Raw genomic sequence first — 22,999 nt, 5'->3', positions numbered from 1 at the left:
TTTCGGATACGTGTGTTGAAAGATTTGCTTTAAGCACAAGGCAATTCAAGTGTAATTGCAGAAGCGAATCCTGCCCAAATTGCTCTCAGAGCAGCTTCCAGATGTCAGATGGACCCCAGGAGGGACAAGCAGGCAGGATGCGGCCCTAGTTACCATCCTGCCTGGTATTCAGGGGCTGTGTTTTCCCTCCAGCCACCAAGCACGGAAAATCATGATTTTTCTAAGACATCTCAGCTGCCAAGCCCCATGGGGTTGCCGTGGCGTTGGCCTCACCCACTTTGTCCCTCTTCCCTGTCCTCTCCTCTAAGCCCCAGCAGTGGTGGCCCCATTGGCCCCATCTCCAGGGCTGCGAACCAGCCACCAGCACCCACTTGGGACAGATTTGCCCCAGAGCCCTGGAGCACAGTGGGGAGGAACAAGGGAGAAGGATGGAAGGAGCGTCAGGACACAGGGAGGATCAGGGAGAAGGAGGGAACCCGAGGACACAGGGAGGATCAGGGAGAAGGAGGGAACCCGAGGACACAGGGAGGATCAGGGAGGAGGGAGGGAACATGAGGACACAGGGAGGATCAGGGAGAAGGAGGGAAGAGCGTGAGGACACAGGGAGGATCAGGGAGAAGGAGGGAGGGAACGTGAGGACGCAGGGAGAAGCCTCTTACAGCGCCAACAAGTTATTTTAACTGAGCCAAATGGCCCGTGGAGAAGCACTCTGTAACGGGGACAGCAGCAATTTGTGTGTCCCAAGGGGGGCTGGGCGAAGAAATAGTGCTAATGACACAGCCCAGAGAAAACACACAGAGCTTTCTTTAGGGCTCCCCTAGGATTTCTAAGGGAAGACACTGTGAGGGCTTTATGGAGCATTTTACATGAAGCGCTAATCACCGCGGCAGCTGTTGAGGGCAGCAGCCCCAGGGCAGCACTGGCTGCTACCAGGGCTCACCGTGGACTAGCAAAGGGATTGGGGTGATTTATAGCCACTTCATGTGTCAGGGAGGTGGGGGCAGGATGGAGGTGTCTGGCCCAGAAAGGAGGAATAGGTGCAGAAGAGCTGCCGGCCATTGAGGGGAATATGGTGGGTTATGGTGGACATCAAACATGCCAGTTCAAAACTCCAGCCGTGCCCACACATAACTGATGCTCCAGGGTTAACAAGGGTCCCACAAAAAGCTCATGTCTTGCCCAAGCTGCCACTGTCCTCAGTTAACCTGACCCCCAGGAGGCTGGTGATGAAGAGGCAGTGAAATACTTGTGGATCTTTATTTCTTAACGCATGAAGAACTTCCCTTCTCTTGAGCTTGGCTACAGGAAAGTTCCCCCATGCTCTACCTTTTCAAGCGGTCACACAGAGGAACAAGAATGACTGTAATCCCACAGCTGAGCAGAAAACAGGGAAGACCACAGCCTGAACGTGCACATCTGGTGACTTGGGAGATGCCCTGGGACAACGGCTGGTGCCAGATCTTCCAGGAGTCTTGCAGAGCAGAGCTGGTGGCTGGAGAAGTCTCTGCACCTACTAAACATCTGTATTCAGGTAGCTGCATCTCACCCCTGATATTTTTACTCAAACAGCATTAGTTCTGCAAAATAAGCCCAGAATGCAAGTTTTTAACTCAAACGTGGTCCAACACTGGGAATTTCTGAGAAATCACCTTTTCCACACAGCATCCCTCCCACCACAAACTGGAGTCAGAGAACAAGTCTTACTAGCGTATTTTTTTCCTGTTAACAGCTTCAAATCTTTCAGCACAGAGCACCTGGGCTTCCCTGTGCTGTTAACCTTCACCTCAAAGCCCAGGTGGGAGTTAAATGGTGTCAGACACAACCGAGAGAACAGGGGAATAACTCAGCAGAGGATGGAATTTCCCCTGGTGAAGCTGTGGTGGGAACATTACAAATCCTTCTCCACGAGGGAAAAGGAGAGCACCCTTTCTCTAGCCAGGTCCTTCAGGAAACCAAGTCCCTAAGTCTAACCTCTCATTTTTTGAAAATATGGTCATGGAAGGAAGAAAAAAGCAATTTTGGAGACCCTGCTTGAAGACAGGTGCCCACTGCTGAACAAAACAAAGATCCTCACCCAGTTTTCAATGCCCTTAATGAACCCATGTCTTTCCTCCACCATTCACTGAACAGCAGAAGGTATCACTAAGAACATTAAAAAAACATTTTCTGGCGGAAGGCGGCAACAAAGAGGAGCCCTCTCAGATGAGCTGGGTACTCTCCAGCTCTCATATGAATGGGGCTGTAAAGGATGAAGCACATGGAGACATCTTAGCTAGGAAGCAGCACTAGCAGCCCAGATTGGACCTCGCCATGACCACGGCCGGGCTCACCCCAACCACAGCTTTCAAGATGGGCCGTGACACACGAAGGCCTGAACACAGGGTCTCACCAGCCTACACTGGGCACCCCGAGCTCAGCCTCCAGCCAGATGCAGTCGCAGAGCGCAGACACCTCGGGGTTGTGAGTCCCACAGCTGGGCTTTGGTGATGCAATGCACACCGAGCAGCGATGTTCCTGTGCCAGGTTTCTGTTGCAGGAAGATGGCCAGATGGCTTGAAAATGTCCTGTCCCTCCCCGGGGCTTGCTGGTGGCAGCTGTGTCCTGCTTGGCATCGCCCTGAGGAAGCAGGGTAACTTCTCACCACCTCCAACCTCCATTCAGCGTTTTGTGACTGACCTGTTATAGAACAGCCTCCCATCAGCCAAGCCCTCCCCATCATCCATGGACACACAGATGCTCTCCCTTCCACTCCACATGCTACTGAGAAAAAAGAAGATACTCTGCAACGTTTGTGCCTTTGATCTCCTTAAAATCCCTTTAGCATCCCCTCTTACAAAGTCTCGTACAGCAGTGACACACCAAAGGTGCTCTAGGAAAAATTACTTTATTTTCTTTCTTCTTTAAAATACTTTTTACAGTTTTAAGAAATTATGTTCTTTTAAAAAGAAATAAAATCACAATGTCAGGAAAGCTCACCATCTACAGCACCGTGGGCGCTGGGAATCTCAGGCTTATGGACCTCACCGTTAAGGTGGAAGCGCTGTGAATGCCTCTGATTTGTGTTCCTGGAGTTCAACAGGAAAACAAAAACGCTCGAGCATGAGTGTGTTTTCTTCCCCTGCACCGGCCCACACCTCTGGGTCTAAAGTAAAGCTGTTTCTGCAGATGGTTCAAGCCAAAGGGCTTTAGCTGGAGCAGGTCAAGCCACCACGCAGCAGACAGAGGAGCCCCGTTGTCCTCCCCCCTCCCGCACTGAGCCCATTCACCCCAAAAGTCTGGCTGGGCGCAGGGAGGGAGGAGGCCTCGGGGGCTGCCCAAGGGTGGGAGCCATCAGCAGGGGTGTGGGAGGAGTCGTAGCCTAGTTCAGACATCTGGCAAGTGAAGGTACAGTCAGACATGGGGGGGTCTGCCGTGGGCATTCGCACACTGACCCTCTGCAACTTGTCGGGGACTGCAACCGACACGGATATTGCATAAATGGAAAGGGAAAGGTCTTCAGCACATGAAAGTGGGGATTTTCCCAACAGAAAACAACCCACCTCCCTCTCATTTAAATGCAACTTCCCAGCCAGGCTGCAGTACCCTCCAGCAGAGTGCCAGGCACGGCCCAGGGTCTCCAAGAGCAACACTGGGGACATGTCGCTGGACCTCGTGCCTAGACGTCACCTCTCCAAACTAAAGGAGTTGGTTTCTTGACACAAGAGATTGCAACTGGATTCAGTTTTCATTTAAATCAGATTACCGCCTCCACCCAAAGCAGCAGCAACACTGCTGACTTGCCCAGGTGGAGCAATGGAAGCCGTCTGCTGCTGGCCAAGCCTGCTGCCTCCCCGCAGCACGTCCTCACCATCAGCAGGAGCTGAACTGAAGCCCTGTTGTTTGGGGCTGCCGGCGAGCGGGATAAAACTACTCTGAAAATATTCATTGCCAAACCCATGAAATTGGAAGACAGTTGGGGAGATCAGAAGTTGCAGATGATATTAATAGGGGTGCTGTTACTTACACAGTTCCCAAGCTTCAGCTTCTTGGGGATGAGACAGGGTCTTTATAGAAACTGGCACCAGTGTTTAAAATACAGAAATCTTTGTTGCTGGCTGTACAATGATACTTTCAGCAGGGCTCAGTCTTTTACATACAGATCTGTCTGCCATCCCACCTGCACAGATCCAACCAGCTTGTGGTGTTGAAGTCCCCTTGGCACTTATCCTTACAGACACGGAACGTTTTGCTGCTGAGTTGGGTGCCAGCACTCGCCGGGCTCTCCTCGCAGTAGGGCACAGAAGTCAAACAAACACTCCCCCTCCACATCCAACTCCAAACAGTGCAGAGGCCACAGCCACCACCTCCCCTCATCACACTGCCAGTGACGATAAAGTGCTGGCATGCACCACTTGTGATTTATCTTGAGATAAAAAGCATTATAAATATTTTCATCCGAGAAGCCCTAAAACTTTAAATAAAGGCTTTACCCTCCTCCTCAATATCAAACGTCAGAAAAAAATAGGTAAATAGATTCAAAATTGGTGTTAGCCTAGAAACAGAGACCAAAACTCAGCAGCCAGCCAGACAGAGTCTGGCCAGCCCCAACCTAACCTCAGCACCCAGAGATGTCTCTCGCTTTGTTCTTCCGCTGGTATCTTACGTCCAAGGGATCGAACCCCCTTTCTCTGGACCCAAACAGTGCCCAGTGAGGAGTTCTGGCTGTGTAATCGGCTGCTGTGAAGGTCTTGGACCCGCCGCTCCTCTCGTGCTCTTGCACCAGCTCCTGGAAGCGGTCGTAGTTGATCCAGGTGCACCACTCGCCGTTGATCTTGAACTGGAAGGAGAAGAAACGTGTTACTGAGCGAGGGAGCAATGAGGAATACCAAATACCACACTTATGCTAAGACAAGCTGGGTGGTATTAAATTGTTACTCAACCGTAGTCTGTTTTAATTTTCCATCCACATGAAGGTCCAGGGCAAAGCCATCCAGAAGCTAATGTAGATAACTGCTTTAATAGAAAAAAAGAAATTCAGGTGGACAAATAACCAGAACTTATAGTTTCTGAGCTACATTTCATCCACGGGGTTTGACAACACACACTGACACAGGATGGCTGTTTTTCTTACGGCTTTAGTCATTTAGTGCTGTCTACCAGCAGATAATCTCCATGAGGGTTTGACTGTTGGGTGTTTTGCTGAAGCCTTCAAAGCACGGAATCCTACCACCACTTCAGCCCCACTTTGCCAGGAGGAACGCTTCCACGGTGCATCCCAAAGCCTTCCCAGGTGTGTCAGCACTTGCCAGGTGTCACTTATACCTCAAAGACTTGGTTTGGGGAACTGGAAGAGCCCTTGAAGAAACGTATAAATTTGAGAGCAATGCCCCGGTACCCCTTGATGATGGGACCTTTCAAAGGTCAACCACAGCCCCTGTTCAGAGCGTGTGACACCGACTCCAGGGCAGCCACTGCCTAGCAAAATGGCACAGGAGCAACACTAGAGCCATGTGCTGTGATGACTGGGATGGATTTGGGTGATTCTTGAAAAGGGCAAGAGGGCTGTGTTTGGGAACAGGGGAAGATAAAAAGGTTTAATGACATGAATCCTCTTTTCCATGTGAGAATTTTAAGAATTACTTATTTTGACAAGCTGAAGCTACATTTGTCTAGCAGACCTGCTCTGCTAATTTAGCAACAGCCTTGACTGAATCCTCAATTAGGATTTATCTAAGAGCTTATTACGCACTTCATTAAAAAAAAAAAAAAAAAAAAAAGAGAGGGAAAACAGACTGACTCCCCATTTTTTTTCAAAAACCTGATGGCTATACATTTAAAATAGCACTTGACTTTCTGTCCAAGAGCTAAAAGCTTTTTTGGTTGGAAAAACTGCTGATACCTGCAAAATTTTGCAATCAAACATTGCTAATGGTAATCTATTGCTGCCCGCGCAATTACAGCAAATTCTTGCAGGAGCTGTCCTCCAAAGGGAGCGGAGATGTGAGACTGCGGAGTCATAACAGCAGGTAACGAGTCTCGCTGTAAACTCGCCCAACGCTCATTCTTCATATGCCAACGTGGAGGCCGTGTTTCCACCAAGGCCACACGTCCTTTCCCGAGAGTGCAGCTGCAAGTAAAGCAACAGCAGAGGAGACAACGTGTCACCTGTAAAGCAGCAGGTCCCAAAGAGGATCCAGGCTCAGGAGATCTGAACTCCCCTCCCAGTGCGTGTGGAGCTGCTTAGCTGACGAGTTCACACCACGCGTAAGACTCCCTGCTCCCCCCAGATTTGATTCACTAACGCTCAGCAAATTCTCACACAAATTAAGGGCAAAAAAAACCCCAATCCACAGGATCCAGCAAAGCCTTTAACACACACGGCACATGGGAGAGTTGTTTAGCACACGAGCTGTTGAGCTTATTCCCACAATGGGTCCCTAGATAGCCTTGAGGCCAACTAAGAGAAACATAGCACATAAAGAACAAAAACGCTGCCAAGACTGGAGCTCAACTGAAGAGGTAGTTGGGTAAAGCCTGCTTCCTTCAACGTGATGCTCTGATGTCAGGACAGAAGGAGGAGGTTGCAATGAGCTGTTAACACTGTGCTCAGGAATGGCTCGGGAAGGGCACCGAAGCCACAGGAAATATTGGTGCCACCCGACCGGCTGAAAGGAGGGTACAGGCTGCAGCCACCGCCCCCAACCCAAACACTGGCAGAGACTTCTGTCTCTCCAGAATTTTAAAGCTAGAGACTGCACGAAAACAGCATACTATTACCTGCAGGAGATACTGAGAACTGTTTCTTCTATTTTTAGACGAAGCCCCACTCAAACCACTGCTGCGTCAAGCCAGTCACAGTCCCTGTGCCAACCTGCACTCACAACTGGTTTAACTGGCAAGGGGTGGGTAAAAAACCACCAGCCTATGAATGGGCCAGCATCAGTGCTGGTGCTTTCATCATCCACAGCAGCCTCAACATCAGCATAACCCTGCCACTGCCCAGCTGAGGGAGGAAGCAGCTTCATACAGGGATGAGACTCTGACACGAATTTCTAGGTCAGAATCAGATGGTTTCTCTCTTTTTAGAGGAAAACTATTATTTTTCCCCCCTTGGGCTTGGTGAGTGGCTGAAGGGACCTCAGCCCTCTCCTCCCTTCATCACTCACTCCCCTTAGCATAAAGCACTACATATGTTTTCCTGAGGATAAAACCCCTCACGCTGAAGGACAAAACCCTCCAGGCTTTCATAAAACACATGCGTTGCTCTGCGTCCTGAACTTTAGCTAGGTCACCAAAGTGAGATTTTACGCTATTTAATTTTGACCCCATCTGAACATGCAGCTCCTGACACAACGGAGCTGTTAAGGCTGGGAGCCGGCTGGTGCAGACTGAAGTGATGATACCGTTCCCACCAGAACAACCAGATGAAGGCTGCCTGGGATTCATTGCAAAAGCAGATCAAATAATATTAAATAACTTTAGCGCTGCAATAGCACAGCTATAAAACAGGAAGAAATGGGACTAAGTGTGTCATAGAAAGCAATTACTTCTGCTGAGGAATAAAAACCAGACAAATATGGGGTGGGGGAGAGCAGCCTCAATTGCCCACAAGATTTACAGATGGAACAATTTTGTGATTATCCTATAGATAACAAAATATTTAAGACTCAAAATAGTTTCACAACTTCCATATAACAGGCGAGCCAATGCTAAACATCAATGTTATTTTAGACTAATGCAGTCAGGTTTTTTATTGAATTTTTTACTACCTGGTTAAGTCTTTTAAGGTGATAAATACATCAACAAAAGACAAATGGCTGAAATTCTTCCTTTTTTTTTTTTTTTTAAGCTAGAATCATAAAGAAAAGTAATAAGCTCCTTCAGCTGGCTCTGAAACCAGACTGTGTTGCCTGGAAAGGCAAACTCACCCTCCTCGAGGGCTTTGCTTGAAAAGTGAGATGACACAGGAGCCAGTTCACACCTTCCCCTTGCAGCTCGTGCTCCCAGCGGCCCTGAGCTCTGGTCCCCATGGTCCCATCACCGACCGCTCCCTGCAGATGGGCACCAGTGCACAGCAATGCAAAACCTGCCCGATTTCTGCAGATCCTACAGCCAGGGCAAGGAGCACTGCCCCGAGCAGGCATTAATGCTGGGAAAACAAGAGGCAAAGGAAACAAGGGGAAACTCATAATGGCCTTCAAGCCCAGAGAAGCAGATCTAGGTGTGACGCTGGACCGCCATGGGGGACATCTGTCAAGGGGTTACACACCTCTGCTGGGAATGGCACGGCTGGACCCAGGAGAATCACAGGGCAATGGTGCAAAAGGACAGAGCTACCTGGGGTTGTGCTGTCTGTGGACATGGCCAGTCTCTCAAACAGTCTACAGCAAAAGTAATATATATATAGTGCAAAGATAATCAGGAAACAGGACTAGAACGGAGAGCCAAGTTACCGGGGAGCATCAGCAGAGCATGGCTAACACCTCTCTTTTCTCTCAAAAAATTGGATATGAACAGGAAATTTCTTTAAATTATCTTTTGCAGTAGGTTTACAGATGCTCTGACTGCAGAGAGAGAACCTTCTTGCTACAAAAATCCATCAACATTCATGAAGGAGAAGAGTCACGCTACATATTTCTTTTCTTATCAACAGATTTGCATAAGCAATTTTTGGGGGGTAAAAATGTATGCATGTATCGAGGACAATATACTTGTACAATTTACTACATTCCTCCAGACATGCATAATTGCTGAGAAATAAACACAGGGTTTATATGAAGGGATAAAATATAGGAGAGAGATAGAGATGGTGACACATGAAACACTAATACTGAAAAATGGAAGTCAGCCAAAAATCAATTAGTTTGTCCTAACAAGGGTAATGTTATATTTTCTTCAGAGAAAAAACACACTGAAATGAGGAGGCTCCTCTTCATCCATTCACTCTACAAAAAAAAAATTAAAGTATTTTCAGAAAAGGACTAAATAGTATGGGCTACATAAAAGAATAAAGCAGAGCAGTGGGGCAAAGCCTGCTGGGGCTCCTCGCAGAGCTCACCCTTGCAGAGCAAACGCTGGGGTGGGAGGACAGATGGGGAAGAGGACCCATGGGAAACCTTCCTCCGATGAGCTGTGCTGCAACGCAGCATCCCCCAGGAACAGCAGGAAGACTGGGAAGAGAAAGCAGAACGTTGGGTCTTGCAACAGCTACTCTTTAATTACTCGAGGACACGAAGATTTAGTAGTCCAACAAATGGATTCTTCCCCAGGCAGATGCACAGGGTTTAATGGTTAAATACAGCAGTTTTATGCATGGTTTTGAAGATCACACACACACGCACACACACAAAAATCAATCAGTGGTAACCAGGGAAAACAGCACTTGCTTCAGTTGCAGGGAGGCACAGAAAGTGGTGTAGCATCACACAGGAGGGCAGGGAGAGCCCGCTGCTCTTCTGAGAGCTTTTCTAGTTATGATTTCCAGCATTTTAAAACATGGCTTTGGCAAATGTTTCAGTCGACACTTATTTTGGTTTGAACATAGCACGAGATGTTAAAGGAGCATTTTGCAAAAGCAAGGCTCAGCAACCCAGCTTTTATAAGGCCAGCAGGTCTGATGCTTCCCAGTCCACACTTTTAGGTCCCACATCCCAAAAACCAAATTAAAACCAACTGCCAGCTCTGCTCTTAGACATTCAGAAATGATTAAGTCTTCTCCCTGTCCAAGTGTTAAAATCCCAGCCAAGCAACACAAGCTGAGAGCTCACGCAGGGGCTCCGTGCTGCCGGGGTGCCCCACTCCCTGTCTCCTCTCCCCACGGAGCAGCTGGATCCTTCCCGGCTGCCCCCCACAAACCAACCCCCGAGTGCCAACAGCAACGCTGCTGCCCCCAGCTTCAGTGGCCCGGGGCTGCAAGACATATTTGGTGTTGCAGGCAGGGGGTTGTTTTCCAAAAAAACCCAACAAAAACCAAACCCCCCACAAAAAAAATAACAAAATCATTGCAGGCATAAAGACTTCTTTTTTTACGGGAAGTAATACATCCAGAGCCTGTAAATGTTACAGTCCCTGCACCGGCTGAGCATTGAAACAGAAAGTTAGAAAAAGCTCACTACTATAGTCCATTTATATTCTTTCCTGAGAAGAAAACTTATCTTTGAATTATCTTTGGAGAAGCTGTCAGGATACCCTCAGTCTGGTTTTTAGTGCCTGTCAGAGAGGGACCTGGGGGGGTTGATTGCCAACAGTGTGCCCAGGTGGCCAAGAAGGCCAATGGCATCCTGGCCTGTATCAGCACTAGCATGGCCAGCAGGGACAGGGAAGGGATCTCACCCCTGGACTCGGCACTGGTGAGGCCGCACCTCGATGAGTGGGTTCAGTTTTGGGCCCCTCACTCCAAAAAGGCCATTGAATGACTCAAGCGTGTCCAGAGAAGGGCAACGAAGCTGGTGCAGGGTCTGGAGCACAGGTCTGATGGGGAGCGGCTGAGGGAACTGGGGGGGTTTAGTCTGGAGAAGAGGAGGCTGAGGGGAGACCTCATGGCCCTCTACAACTCCCTGAAAGGAGGGTGCAGAGAGGGGGGATGAGTCTCTTGAACCAAGTAACAAACGATAGGACAAGAGGTAATGGCCTCAAGTTGCACCAGGGAAGGTTTAGACTGGACATTAGCAGGTATTTCTTTGCAGAAGGGGTTGTTGGGCGTTGGAATGGGCTGCCCAGGGAGGTGGTGGAGTCCCCATCCCTGGAGGTGTTTAAGAGTTGGGTTGACATAGCGCTGAGGGATCTGGTGTAGTTGGGAACTGTCAGTGTTAGGTCAATGGTTGGACTGGATGATCTTCAAGGTCTTTTCCAACCTAGACAATTCTGTGATTCCTTGAAATACTTTCTTTGCTGAACTTAAATATATTCTTTTGCTATTAAGGAAAAGCATTGTTCTGGGGAGATGGAGTGTGGCTTTGCACACAGGTCATAAGCAGATTTATTTATTTTTAATTCCGCACATACATATCTATGACACTGAAACTCAAAACCTTGTTTTAAAGTATCCATGCAGCCTCCTGCCAGCTGCGTAGACTGTGTCTCTCAGGTCAGGTGAGCTCACAGCCCCCAGTGTCACTGAAGACCACTTGTTCCACACAGGCATAGTACAGGGCTTATGTTAAGAGTATTTTGAGGAAAAAAAAATATCTGTAGAAGAGATGCTCCTCTCCTTAGAACCCCTGGCAGCAGCTGGAACAACTCAGCAGCATCAGAACACTGCAAATTTCATCAATCTGCAGTGATGCATGTGAATATTCACATATACATATGTATATATATTCATATATATGAGAATATATGAATACAAAAATAAATCTGTCCTCGCTACTTTTGACAGCTAGCCATGTGGGAGGGCAGGAGCTAACACCCATCACTCCTTTTATTTCCTCTTACACTTTCATTGTCACCAAAGAGACGAGGGCACAGCTACAGACCCCAGGTCTGCTGCAGCATATTGGTTCTAAAGAAACAGCACAAAGCTGGCAGAGGATTGCTCTGAGAGCCACATTCAGCACAGTACTGTACACATCCAGATTTTCTCCAATGGACAGAGTCATCTCATGAACTGTAGATGGTGCAGCTGGGCTCCTGCAGGCTGCAGGAATTCAAATACTGCAGCAGAAATCAGCACTAGCGTGGCCAGCAGGGACAGGGAAGGGATCTGACCCCTGTGCTCGGCACTGGTGAGGCCGCACCTCGATGAGAGGGTTCAGTTTTGGGCCCCTCACTCCAAAAGGCCATTGAATGACTCGAGCGTGTCCAGAGAAGGGCAACGGAGCTGGTGCAGGGTCTGGAGCACAGGTCTGATGGGGAGCGGCTGAGGGAACTGGGGGGGGTTTAGTCTGGAGAAGAGGAGGCTGAGGGGAGACCTCATGGCCCTCTCCAACTCCCTGAAAGGAGGGTGCAGAGAGGGGGGATGAGTCTCTTGAGCCAAGGAACAAGTGACAGGACAAGAGGGAATGGCCTCAAGTTGCGCCAGGGAAGGTTTAGACTGGATATTAGGAAGTATTTCTTTCCAGAACGGGTAGTCAGGCTGAGGGATCTGGTGTAGTTGGGAACTGTCAGTGTTAGGTCAATGGTTGGACTGGATGATCTTCAAGGTCTTTTCCAACCTAGATGATTCTGTGATTCTGCAGCCAAGGCCATGCGGGAAGCTGGGACAGGTATGTCCATCCCACTCTCACCATGGCTGCCCTGCCAGGCTTGACCTTTATGAAAAATCAAATTACATCGTCCCGCTCCACTTCCCAAGGTCGCTGGCTTAGAAGCATTTAAGACCTGAAACAGGAGGTCTCCGAGTAGAGGGTAAAGCCATGTCAAATGTGTTACTTGGGAATTAGTTACCACTCCAGATTTGCAATGCAGCAGCTTTCAGCTACGGGTTTTCTATTGCTGGTTGCCACCGTCAGCCACTTCTCTGGGTGCAACATCAAAAAGGCAGCTGGAAAAATGATCTTGATGGCTCCAATCCTGAGCTCCTTAATTTAAATTTGAAGACAGCCCATCATTGCAATAAACAAAACACGGGATATTATTAAACAGATCATATATAATAGGAGTGCAAAGCACATTATGCAATTGCTATTACTATTTTCGCCACCTGCCAGTATGAAGCTCTCCAAGTCAAACAAACAATTAATTGAATTATTACACACCGTTTCTCACCTAATTAAGGCTCACAATTATTTAAGGCTCCCTTTGTTCGACAGTGGAAGTGACTGAACTGGAGTCACTCAGGAAAAGAGGAAGAAATATTGTAGATAAATTAATCTTAACAGGGTCATATTGCTTGTTAAAAAGCTAAAAACACTTTTCTTTTTAATTACCAGTTATAACCTCAGGCTTTAAGGGGAAGAAATTAAGATTTAGCTGGTTATTAAGTTACAAATGCGTGCAACAGAAGGTAATAACCAATCCAACAGGACACCAGGCACGCAGAGGTGAGTCTCACTACATCCCGTGTCCGTAGGGCTAAACAAAAATCTGCACAGTGACACCGAGCCCTGGGAAAAAGTGAGCTTTAAACCCCTGCAGCCAGTGTCTATGAACAGTTAACAGCACCAAAAGATTCCACCAATTTTAGATGGAAACAAAATATAGCCTTGTAGTTACATATTCGGTGCCTTCAGTGCTCATTAGCAATCAGACATGTTAAAGCAGCTGAAACACCTTCCAAAGTTGGCAATTAGGAAGCCTGGAAACACGATTCACTACTGTGTTTTCCAAGGAAGCGAAACAAAAAGGCGACACCAACCCAACACTGACCCGACCCGCTGCTGCCGGGCACCGTCCCTCGCCAGCGCTGGGGGGCCCTACGCCCGTGGACTGTTCCTCTGCAGGTCGTTAGCTTCTATTTATGACATCTCATTTTGCATGAGTTATTCTAAAGAAAAGATTCATTATTGCAGATTTTCTTTTTTTTTAATCTCTACCCGCTGCAGAGCGGAACATCTCATCTCCCAGTTAAGCCAGGGCTACATCCAGACAGTTTTAATTCCGATGGATGAAAAACGGATTACTTTAGCACAACTATGATCTTCTTTTAATAACTAACAGATCAAGCACAGCAAAGCCACCTTCCTTTTTGGAAGGAGACAACGGAAATTAAAAAAAAACCTTCAGGAAACATAACATTTTGTATTCACACCTGCACTAAGGCTGTTCTTTGGCTACTGAGACGCCTTGTCCTCAGCTGGGGAATAATCCCATCCCCTGCATCTGCTGCAGATGTGGGGATGTTGCACTTATTTGGTGACTTTCTGACACGAAGAAGCAACCCAGGTTTGTTTTTCCCCTTGCACAGTAATGCTGTGACAGGTACAGGGTAACTGATGGGCGAGCAGGCAGAGAACACGATCCAAATTCTGGATCTGGGATGCTGGATTGCAAGGACAGCTTACACTCTCCAAATGATTTGCAAGGCAGGAAGGAAATAAAATGTGATGGACTATTTTTCTCTAATATAACCCTTGTTGGTTGATCTGCAGCTGGTAGTTAAGTGCTTCCTTTTTCTCCCTAAATATAGATGAAATGCTCAGCATGGAACAACTTCAACGCCTTTCACCCAACCTCTCAAGCCTTCTGCAAGCGCAGCCAGGACGCACCTGAAGCCCTCACGTCCCATCCGAGCCCCCGTGGTATAGACATGGGTGCTGCTGGAAAACACAGTGGGAAGGAAAAGGCCAGTTCCCTCTTTGCTGGGAACACTTCTTGGTTGATGGAGACTGATGAGCACCTTTGGCCAAGCTACTATTCCCCCCCAACTCATTTCAGTTCAAATACCCACACCTGGAGGTACCCTGTGTACCCTCAGCACTGTGCTTTGGTTATGGGAAATGATTACAGGGACCTTCCTGAAAGCATCTGCCTTGGGTCATTTTGTGGATGCCAGGCTCACCCTGCCACACTGGACAACGCAGCGTTAACCCGGACCACATCCACCAGGGAAATAGTCCAACTGGTGAGCCAAGGGAGGTCCGGGGCACAGGACTGCACCCACACCACGAGGGGACATCTGGATCCAGGGGTACAGACTTGGATCTGCTTGTGGAAGGTCAGGCACATCCATTTATGAAGGCAAAAAAGACTGATGACAGACACTTTTCCGAGCCTACCAGCCATTCATTTCACCCTGTTAACTGAGGCTTCCAAAGAGAACAAAATGGGTGATTTCAGGACTACTCCCTGTGCTAAGCATGGCTAATTGACATGGAAATCAATCCCAGCACCACAGGGGAGAGGCAGGGATGCTCACACCTACCAGCAGACTTGCTAAGGACCAGACCGAGCAGCAGCACACAATCCAAACTGCACTAACAAGAAACTTGTGGCTGCAAAGCAACAGGGCGAATGTGGCTGGAAAACAACCCACTTGCAAAAGCGAGGTAGAAATTTAAATGAACATAATAGGAGATAATTGGTAGGCAAGCTTTTGGACACAATGGAGCGGGTGGTAAACACAGGCATAAAGCAAATTCAACAAAGCAGGGCAAAGGGTTTTATTCTAAAAATCACCAAGATGCTAACTTTCATTCAAAAAAATCTTTTCTGCAAGGCAGCTGCAGCATATTCCCCCTTCTTAAGCACTTGTTACAGTCGTCTCGAGGATACACTTATTGTTACAGCCCAGGGAAAGCAGCCACCTAAGGCCCCTCTCTGGAGAAGGCTACCTGAATTAATTGTTAAATTATAAAGTTGCTCCCGTCTCAACATCTGAGCCAATTAGTTCAAAAGCACTGTAATAAATTGGATTTTTTGTACCATGGTGTTTATAGAATATACTACAAAACAAATATAATTATTCAAGAATTCAGCATTATGGCTAAAGAATCAAAGAGGATGGAGCCAAAACACACCAGGCACCTCTCAAGGAGAGATGGAAACCAGCATGCAGGGGGGAGCAGAAAGCTGGGAGGAACATGCAGAAAAGATAGGGCAGAGGAGCTCTCCCACCCGTGGGAGCCAAAGGAGGACTGCACTCAACCCTGGTTGTCTTTGCTTGTCCTTCAGGCTTAAGAAGCGGATACCTGCTTGGCCCAAAAAAAGTGGAAATACCAGTAACTAACGGTTTTCCAGGTCACTGTGAGCAGGGTGCAGGTGTTCTGTGTTATTTTTTTAGGGCTCTGTGAGGGGTAACTGGAAAACAAACATTCTGCAGTAAGGCTTAAGTTTATTAGACAATTTAAGCTGTCCTTGGATAGTGCAGGAGTGCCAGGTTCAAAGCTCTCCGAGGTTCAGTAGGACACATCTCACTTCCCAAGACCCATTGAGTCCTCAAGGCTTTCACAAACACTTCACCTGTAACTGCAGAAAGACAATGGGACACCAGGAACCAGGCTTGGGGAGGAGTGGCTGGAGAGCTGCCAGTCAGAGAGGGACCTGGGGGGGGTGACTGACAGCCAGATAAACAGGAGCCAGCAGTGTGCCCAGGTGGCCAAGTAGGCCAATGGCATCCTGGCTTATATCAGCACTAGCATGGCCAGCAGGGACAGGGAAGGGATCTTACCCCTGTACTCGGCACTGGTGAGGCCGCCCCTCGATGAGTGGGTTCAGTTTTGGGCCCCTCACTCCAAAAAGGCCATTGAATGACTCGAGCGTGTCCAGAGAAGGGCAACGGAGCTGGTGCAGGGTCTGGAGCACAGGTCTGATGGGGAGCGGCTGAGGGAACTGGGGGGGTTTAGTCTGGAGAAGAGGAGGCTGAGGGGAGACCTCATGGCCCTCTGCAACTCCCTGAAAGGAGGGTGCAGAGAGGGGGGATGAGCCTCTTTAACCAAGTAACAAACGATAGGACAAGAGGGAATGGCCTCAAGTTGTGCCAGGGAAGGTTTAGACTGGACATTAGGAGGTATTTCTTTCCAGAAGGGGTTGTTGGGCGTTGGAATGGGCTGCCCAGGGAGGTGGTGGAGTCCCCATCCCTGGAGGGGTTGAAGAGTTGGGTTGACCCAGCGCTGAGGGATCTGGTGTAGTTGGGAACTGTCAGTGTTAGGTCAATGGTTGGACTGGATGATCTTCAAGGTCTTTTCCAACCTAGACAATTCTGTGATTCTGTGAACCCACATCTGGTCAGCAGGGAAAAAAAAGGTGTGTGTGTGTGGGGGGAAAGAAAGTCTAATGGTAGATTTTTAAGACACTGACATACCCCAAACACAACAGCTCCTATCTCTGCATTGCCTCTTGATTTCCCAAGAAAGTAACACCAGACATTCAAACTGCAGCTTCCTCTACCTAAAATCCCATTTTCTACATAAATCCCTGGCTTTAAGAGTCTAAATCCTAAACTATTATTCATCAAGTAAGCAGGTGCCAATGAACGATTCTTCATAAATCAAGGAGCAGAGGCTACAAGCAAGATGCATTATTTCTCTGACATTTCCAGACTCTTTTGTACAGGTTGGCATTTCAATATTGGCATTTAAAATTATTAATATGAGAACTGTTTGAACACCTCAAAACCCAGACCTTGCAGGACACGGTGAAATAAATCACATTTCGTAACGATTTTATTACCATCTTCCTGCAACTCCTTGACTTTATAAGGATACCTTTGATTTTGCAATTACTCACTACAGTTTGATTGTTCCCAGAGCACAGGTTTTCTGCAAATAATACACACTGACAAATTTTATTCTCCACTGGAGCCTGAAATTCAGAATTAAATGTAATAGAACTGAATTTATTTTTTATTAGTTATTTTAGTACAATTTAGTATAGATTGTTTCCAAAAGACCCCCTCCCCTAATGGCTTTGGAAAGCAAAGCAGCTGCTGAATTCCTCCTGGGCCAGTATCAATCTATTCTTGTTACTAATGGCGTTACTTAAATTATGCACCAATAAGTTAGGTGGCAATCTGTTTCTTTTCTTTCCCTGGGCCCTTCACCTTAGAATGGAAAAAAAAAAATTTTGCATTCGAGGATTTGCTCAGGCACAGTTGCCAATGGCAACAACCAAGACTGAGACTGTAAATAAAGCAACTTTAAGTTGAATTAAAACAAAAATAATGCCAGGTATCCCATTGTTCTCTGCTCCTTTACAGCTGTTCCCATAAAATAGCAAAACACAAAAGCAAGCAACAGTTTTGTAACTGTGCAGAAGTTTTCAACAAGGAGACTAATCATTTTCAAACGCTGATTTAAAAGACTCTGGATCTTTTGCAGGTGGTGATTTTAACCCCGTGCGTACTGTGAATCACCGTGCATGGAAAGCCCTACACCACCCCTCACTAAAAGCAGCTCCCACTTGAGTGAGGGACACAAGAGCATTCATAACTTCAAACACAAGCAAAGAATATGCAAAGACTAAAATCCTCATAGTTAACATGATAAGTAGCTGCTCCACCAATTGCCTAGGTAGCACATTATAATACATTTTTATTATCTTTCTAGTAAGCTTTTCTGGAGTTCCGAAAGCCAAACTGTACTTGACATTTTTCATATCCTGCATTTTTAAATATTTTTTTTTTTTTGGCATTTCACTTGTATTTCAATTTGTGTCAATGGTATTTACGAAGGGACCCAAGTTTCAAACCGTTTTACAGGCACACAGGCTGCTGAGCCATGCGAAGCATCCAGCAGCATAAGGGATGCTGCTGTCAGAAGGCAGCACCACGCTCTTCTCCATCCTTAGGATAGAGAATGGCTATAATTGTTCTAGCTGCCTCATTTGTCCTGCAAAACAGTTTTGCAGAAAGGCAGCTCCAGTTTCAAAAGGAAAGCATCCTCTGTTAACTTTCACATCATGTCTTCTAGCAAAATTTCTCCAAAGGAAGAAAAATACATTATTTCAACTCTGGCTGAAAGGAAGGAGGGTCCACAGCTCTGCTAAGATCACGAAGATCCAGAAGAGAAAAAACACAGCCCTAACCTATTCTGGTGTAGCTTCCTTACCAAGCACTGAAAACCATCATGGAAAAGCAGGAACAAGACAAACCCGCTGACCGACATCAACGAGATTTGTTCTTGCCGTTCTCAAAACGCAAAGTGAACGTGGCAAAGCACACGAGATCCCGACTGAGCTCCGCACGGAGCCGTTAAACGCTTCTTGCCTGGATTGCCACGGTAGTGCTGAGAGTTGTCACCACTGGCTGCAACCTGCAGCGTCTTCAGTAACTATTCCACAGTGCTCTCTGCAATATATGCTATGCATTTTTTTCCACACACCCCCCCCCCCCGCCAAGAAGTGTCCAGCTAACTCTAGAGAGAAAATGTGTTGGAACAAGACAATTGGGCAACACTTCCAAGGAGAAGATACAGTGCCCGGTATCACACCCTGGCAGCGTCTCACCTTTTTGTGAGCTATCAGGAGGCAGTTTGAGTGTTCATGCTCGCACGCGATTTCATAGTCAGGGATGAGGTCTGCCAGCTCCTGGACGAAGAGCACCACCTCCTCGTGCCAGGGGATGTTGGCCATGGTGAGGCTGCTGGCTGAGCTTTCCCCGCAGTAGGTCACGCCCTGAGAAGAAACATGGAAACAGGCATTGTCAGCTTAACCCTTCACAAGCTCACAGCACTGCCAGCACAAACCCCTGAAAACAGTTTGTTTTGTCCCTCCCTTCACACCATATCTTATGGAAAGGTAACTTATTTGGAGATGGTATAAAAAAAAAAAATCTGTCTCCCTCAGTGACACATCCTAAATCACTGTGTGCTCAGGCTTCCACAGCAGTAAAACACAGGTTAGTCTTTATTCTGGAAAGCAGCTTTAAAAGCATTCAAATGGAGGATGCTCATGCTCCTGTCCTACCAAGGGACCTCTAAGAAGGTCACTTGGTTTTGAAACATGACATGCCTGGAAGGAAGTCTCACAAACAACCAACGCAACAGTCAGTGTGACGCTTCTGGAGATAACTGTGCCATGTGCCACAGAGGTAAGGACCTTTCCAAGCCGAGGCTGTGATTTCTGACACCGTCCTCTAGTATCCACACAGATCTCGTTCCAGGCCCTTGTAAACCACCCTGCATGCCCTCCTCTCTAACCGTGCCCAGTGAAGCTCCCCCAGCTCTACAGTGCTGGCTCTCCCTGCTTCCAGCTGTTCAATTTAATTATGAGAGAATTAAACCTGCCTATTTTAGCTGCAGACGATTGCTGTAACTGTCCCGGATCAAGACCATTTTGGCATTCAAGATGAAAAGATGGTCCCTGCACTCCAAAACCCATTTTTTTGTCTTCCCCATGGTGCCCATGCAACGAGACCCCGGTAACTGTAACGCTCTATGAATACATATATTGGAGATTATGAGTAAAACACTCAGTTTTATTGACATGATTGTTTGGATCTTGAGACCTCAAGGTTCTTCCCAACTCCTGGTCATTTTATAGAAAAAATTAAGATACTCCCAGTTTTGGTATAAGAAAGAGGAGTTTCTAAAGCATTATGCATCCATGCACAGATGAGCCGGGCAGAGCCCCACTGGGCAGCGGTGCCCAGACTGAGCACTGGCAGAGATGTGGCTCATTAGGAGAAAAGTGTAGATGCAGATACTGGCAGGGTAGCAGCAGCTTGAGCCCAGAGAAACAGTGGATTTCTTTTAAACACCTTTCCTTCCAAAGAAAAGGGGGGGGAAAAAAAACCTATCAGCAAGTGTACAAATCATCCTCTTCTGTGCATGCACAAAGTGTACGATTCTTGAGAGCACAAAGAGCAATATCACAAAAAAAAAAAAATAGGGCAAAACTGGAATAAAGCAGAGGATGTCTGTGAACCTTGAGGTCTTCTGAAGACAAGTGCACATTTTAGGTTCAAACCAGGGGGATGCAGTTGGGCCTTAAAGGTGGAGAAATTTTGAATTTGCATGGTCCAGTGCCACATCAGCCATTGGCTTCTAAGACCTTTGCTAAACCAGAAGCAACTCCATGGGGATGAAAGCATCTTCACTGTGGGCAAAACCAGGTTCCCCCAGAAAAAGAGGGCTTTGCTTCTGACCCTCTGCTCATCTAAGCTGCTTTTCTGCAGTAACCAAGCACCTAATGATCCTTAACAAAGCCAGCAAGTCAATACCTCTGGGAGGGACATGTTCTCACCCTCTTTTTACAGCCTGGAAAAAAGGAGACAAAGATTTGCACGGGGCCACAGGGGAAGCTGTGGGGGAGGACGGACAGTCACCCTGAACAGCATCGTGGCACTGCTGAAACCTCACCTTCCTAATCCAGCCTGCTTTGTCTCTGGTCTGCTCCTCTCCACAGCGGCACTGCACCTCCACCTTCCAGTTAGGACAAGACTTACAGAACTGTAAGAAAACGTGAAGGCTAGAGGAAGGTACTGCTCTTTGTTGTTCATTCACTGCTTGGGAGGCAGAAGTCGCTCAGCAATGAGCTCACTGGTTAGAGGCACAGACCACGAGAGCTGGTTTGCTGCTGGCTCTGCTGCTACCTCCAGCGATTCAAGGTTCCACCAAGACCCTTGACGCCGGCATGAAAGGACGAACATGAAGACTCATGTGGCCAAATGCTTCTAGAAACCAGAACTTTGCTCAACCTCCTCCATCTAGCTAAAGAAACACAAGTCACCAGTTTCCAAGATTATTCTTTACTTATCTGTTTGCATGGGGGTCTGCAGGCTGCTCACCAAGTGCCTGCCGGGTGGGGGTGACAGCATTTTAAGGAAGATATTGAGTATGCTCCTCCCTGGTCTTCCCTCCAGACCTCACCTACAGAAGACAGCCACAGCAACTACTGGGCACTCAGTGCACCAGATCCTTGTTAAAAACTAAAAAAAAGAGAAAAAAGAGATTGGGGGCACTTGTCCAAACTGCTCAATACCTCCCCTGGATATCAAGGGCCATGAGCTATATACAAAAATAACATCAGCACAGTAAAGCCAGTGCAAACAGTCAGTAAACACACTGATTATTTTCAAGGCTGAGTACACAAGCCAACACCCAAAAATATAAAGGCATTTGTAAAAACTCCTTCCAACTCATCTCATTCCTACTATCTTTAGCTTAAATTAATTCAGTAAACACTGAGAACTGTTTGGAAAGAAGTCTATCTCTGCCTGTGCCTCCCGCACATGCAGAGGGAGGGTGAAAATCCAGGCTTAAGTTGATGCTGTAGAGAAACTTATTGTTTACTGATGAGTAGAATTGACCTGATGACATTAAAAAGCAGCTTGTGTTGTTTTGGTCAAAGGCCACCAGAACAACTGAGGAATTTCTATAATCCTACCACTCCACAAACGAGTCTGTGCTGCTTTGTTAAGCACTGAGAGCCAAAGTAATCGCCCCAGAGCAAACATCCGCAGGAAACATCAAGGGATGTTTTTGTAAGATTGATTTGCACTGACTGCAGATCTCCCATCCAACACCACCTGCCAGCTGAAAGGCCAGCACCATCGCTCACGCACCCCCAAAGCCCTCATCACTCCTGATCTCCCCTGACTTAGCAGAAGTAAAGGTCACACAGCGCTGGCACGTTGCATGTTTGCACCCAAAAAAAAAAAAAAACAACCAGTGCATGAGGTGGGAAGTACCCAGCACCCGCAGACTGATGTGATGAGCACTATGAGCATCCCTTGGGCTGGCCACGGAGAGAAGTTTCCCACTGCACATCAGTCTGCAAAGCTCTGTAGGTCACTAGTGGGGACAGGCAGGAGCACGAGCCTTTGGGGAAACAGCTTTTCTGACCATTTTCTGGAAGCACACTCAAAACTAGGCACTAGTTTAGAAGTGGCATTGTTCAGAAGACACCATCTCAGATTGAATTGTATTAAGTCAGCAGAGATACTGGGTTCTTGCTGCAGTTCCCTTCCCAACCACCCGATACAGCAAACGGACCGAAGGAGAGCGCGTTTCTGCTACACAAAGCCAAGACACAAGCACTGCTGGTTTGGGCCATTTACTTGCAACAGAAGCTGAGGTCCTCCGGGTCACTGTAATACCCACCCCCTGCAGCTACCAGCTCCGTGCCCAGCAACGATCACTGGTCAGTAAATGCAACCCCTCAAGTTCTCCTACACCCCACTCCACCCTCATCATTTTGAGATCAGATGCTCTTAGTTTGGAGAACAGATCACGTGAACCTCTTGAATTACTGATCTAGTCTTAGCTATGACCTCAAATTCACCACTACCTTGCTCCATCTTTAATTACATTAGTAAATTTCTCATAAATTAGCTCAGCAGTACGTGGCTTGCTGAGATGTATTTTTGCTTGTGTCTTTCTTTCCAGATAAAATTCATTAAATGCTTATCCAACTGGTTTAACCTGTGGTATCACAACACAGGTCACAAACCTACCAGCATCCAAAAGGGCAAACTCACGCAAAAACCAGCTTTTCTTCTAGAACGAAGGCCCAACTCCTCTGTACCTCTCTAGGTGGTTTCATCACCTTTGCTCTTCAGCTGAGCTATTTTATTCCAGTCACAAAACCCCATCAAGCACTGGTCTTTAAAACAGAGAGCACACAATTTTATGGATGATTATGTTTTGCATTCTCGTGTTTTTCCTCTGTGAAGAACACTTCTACTTCTTTTAAGTGGCATTTGCAT

At 47.3% G+C, this 22,999-nt stretch overlaps 1 protein-coding gene across 7 annotated transcripts in view; it reads right to left on the bottom strand.

Annotated features, from left to right (window-relative positions):
* Positions 1 to 2,868: 2,868 nt before the first annotated feature.
* The window catches only part of LOC141952551 (S-adenosyl-L-methionine-dependent tRNA 4-demethylwyosine synthase TYW1-like), a 110,928-nt gene continuing 90,797 nt past the window's right edge, over positions 2,869 to 22,999 (bottom strand). For 6 of the 7 annotated variants that reach the window (XM_074890136.1, XM_074890139.1, XM_074890137.1 and 3 more), the window contains 2 exons: positions 18,799 to 18,966; positions 2,869 to 4,816 (listed from right to left, as the gene is read on the bottom strand). In XM_074890136.1, the coding sequence (XP_074746237.1) occupies positions 4,595 to 4,816; positions 18,799 to 18,966 (390 nt within the window). In that variant the 3' untranslated portion in view covers positions 2,869 to 4,594. Of the gene's footprint in view, positions 4,817 to 8,717; positions 8,925 to 18,798; positions 18,967 to 22,999 lie in introns of those variants that run through there. The other variant, XM_074890140.1, reaches the window with a different exon arrangement.

The sequence above is a fragment of the Strix uralensis genome, chromosome 20 (genome assembly GCF_047716275.1).
Source record: "Strix uralensis isolate ZFMK-TIS-50842 chromosome 20, bStrUra1, whole genome shotgun sequence".
Classification (NCBI taxonomy): Eukaryota; Metazoa; Chordata; class Aves; order Strigiformes; family Strigidae; genus Strix; species Strix uralensis.
This window is presented reverse-complemented; position numbering and strand designations above follow the sequence as displayed.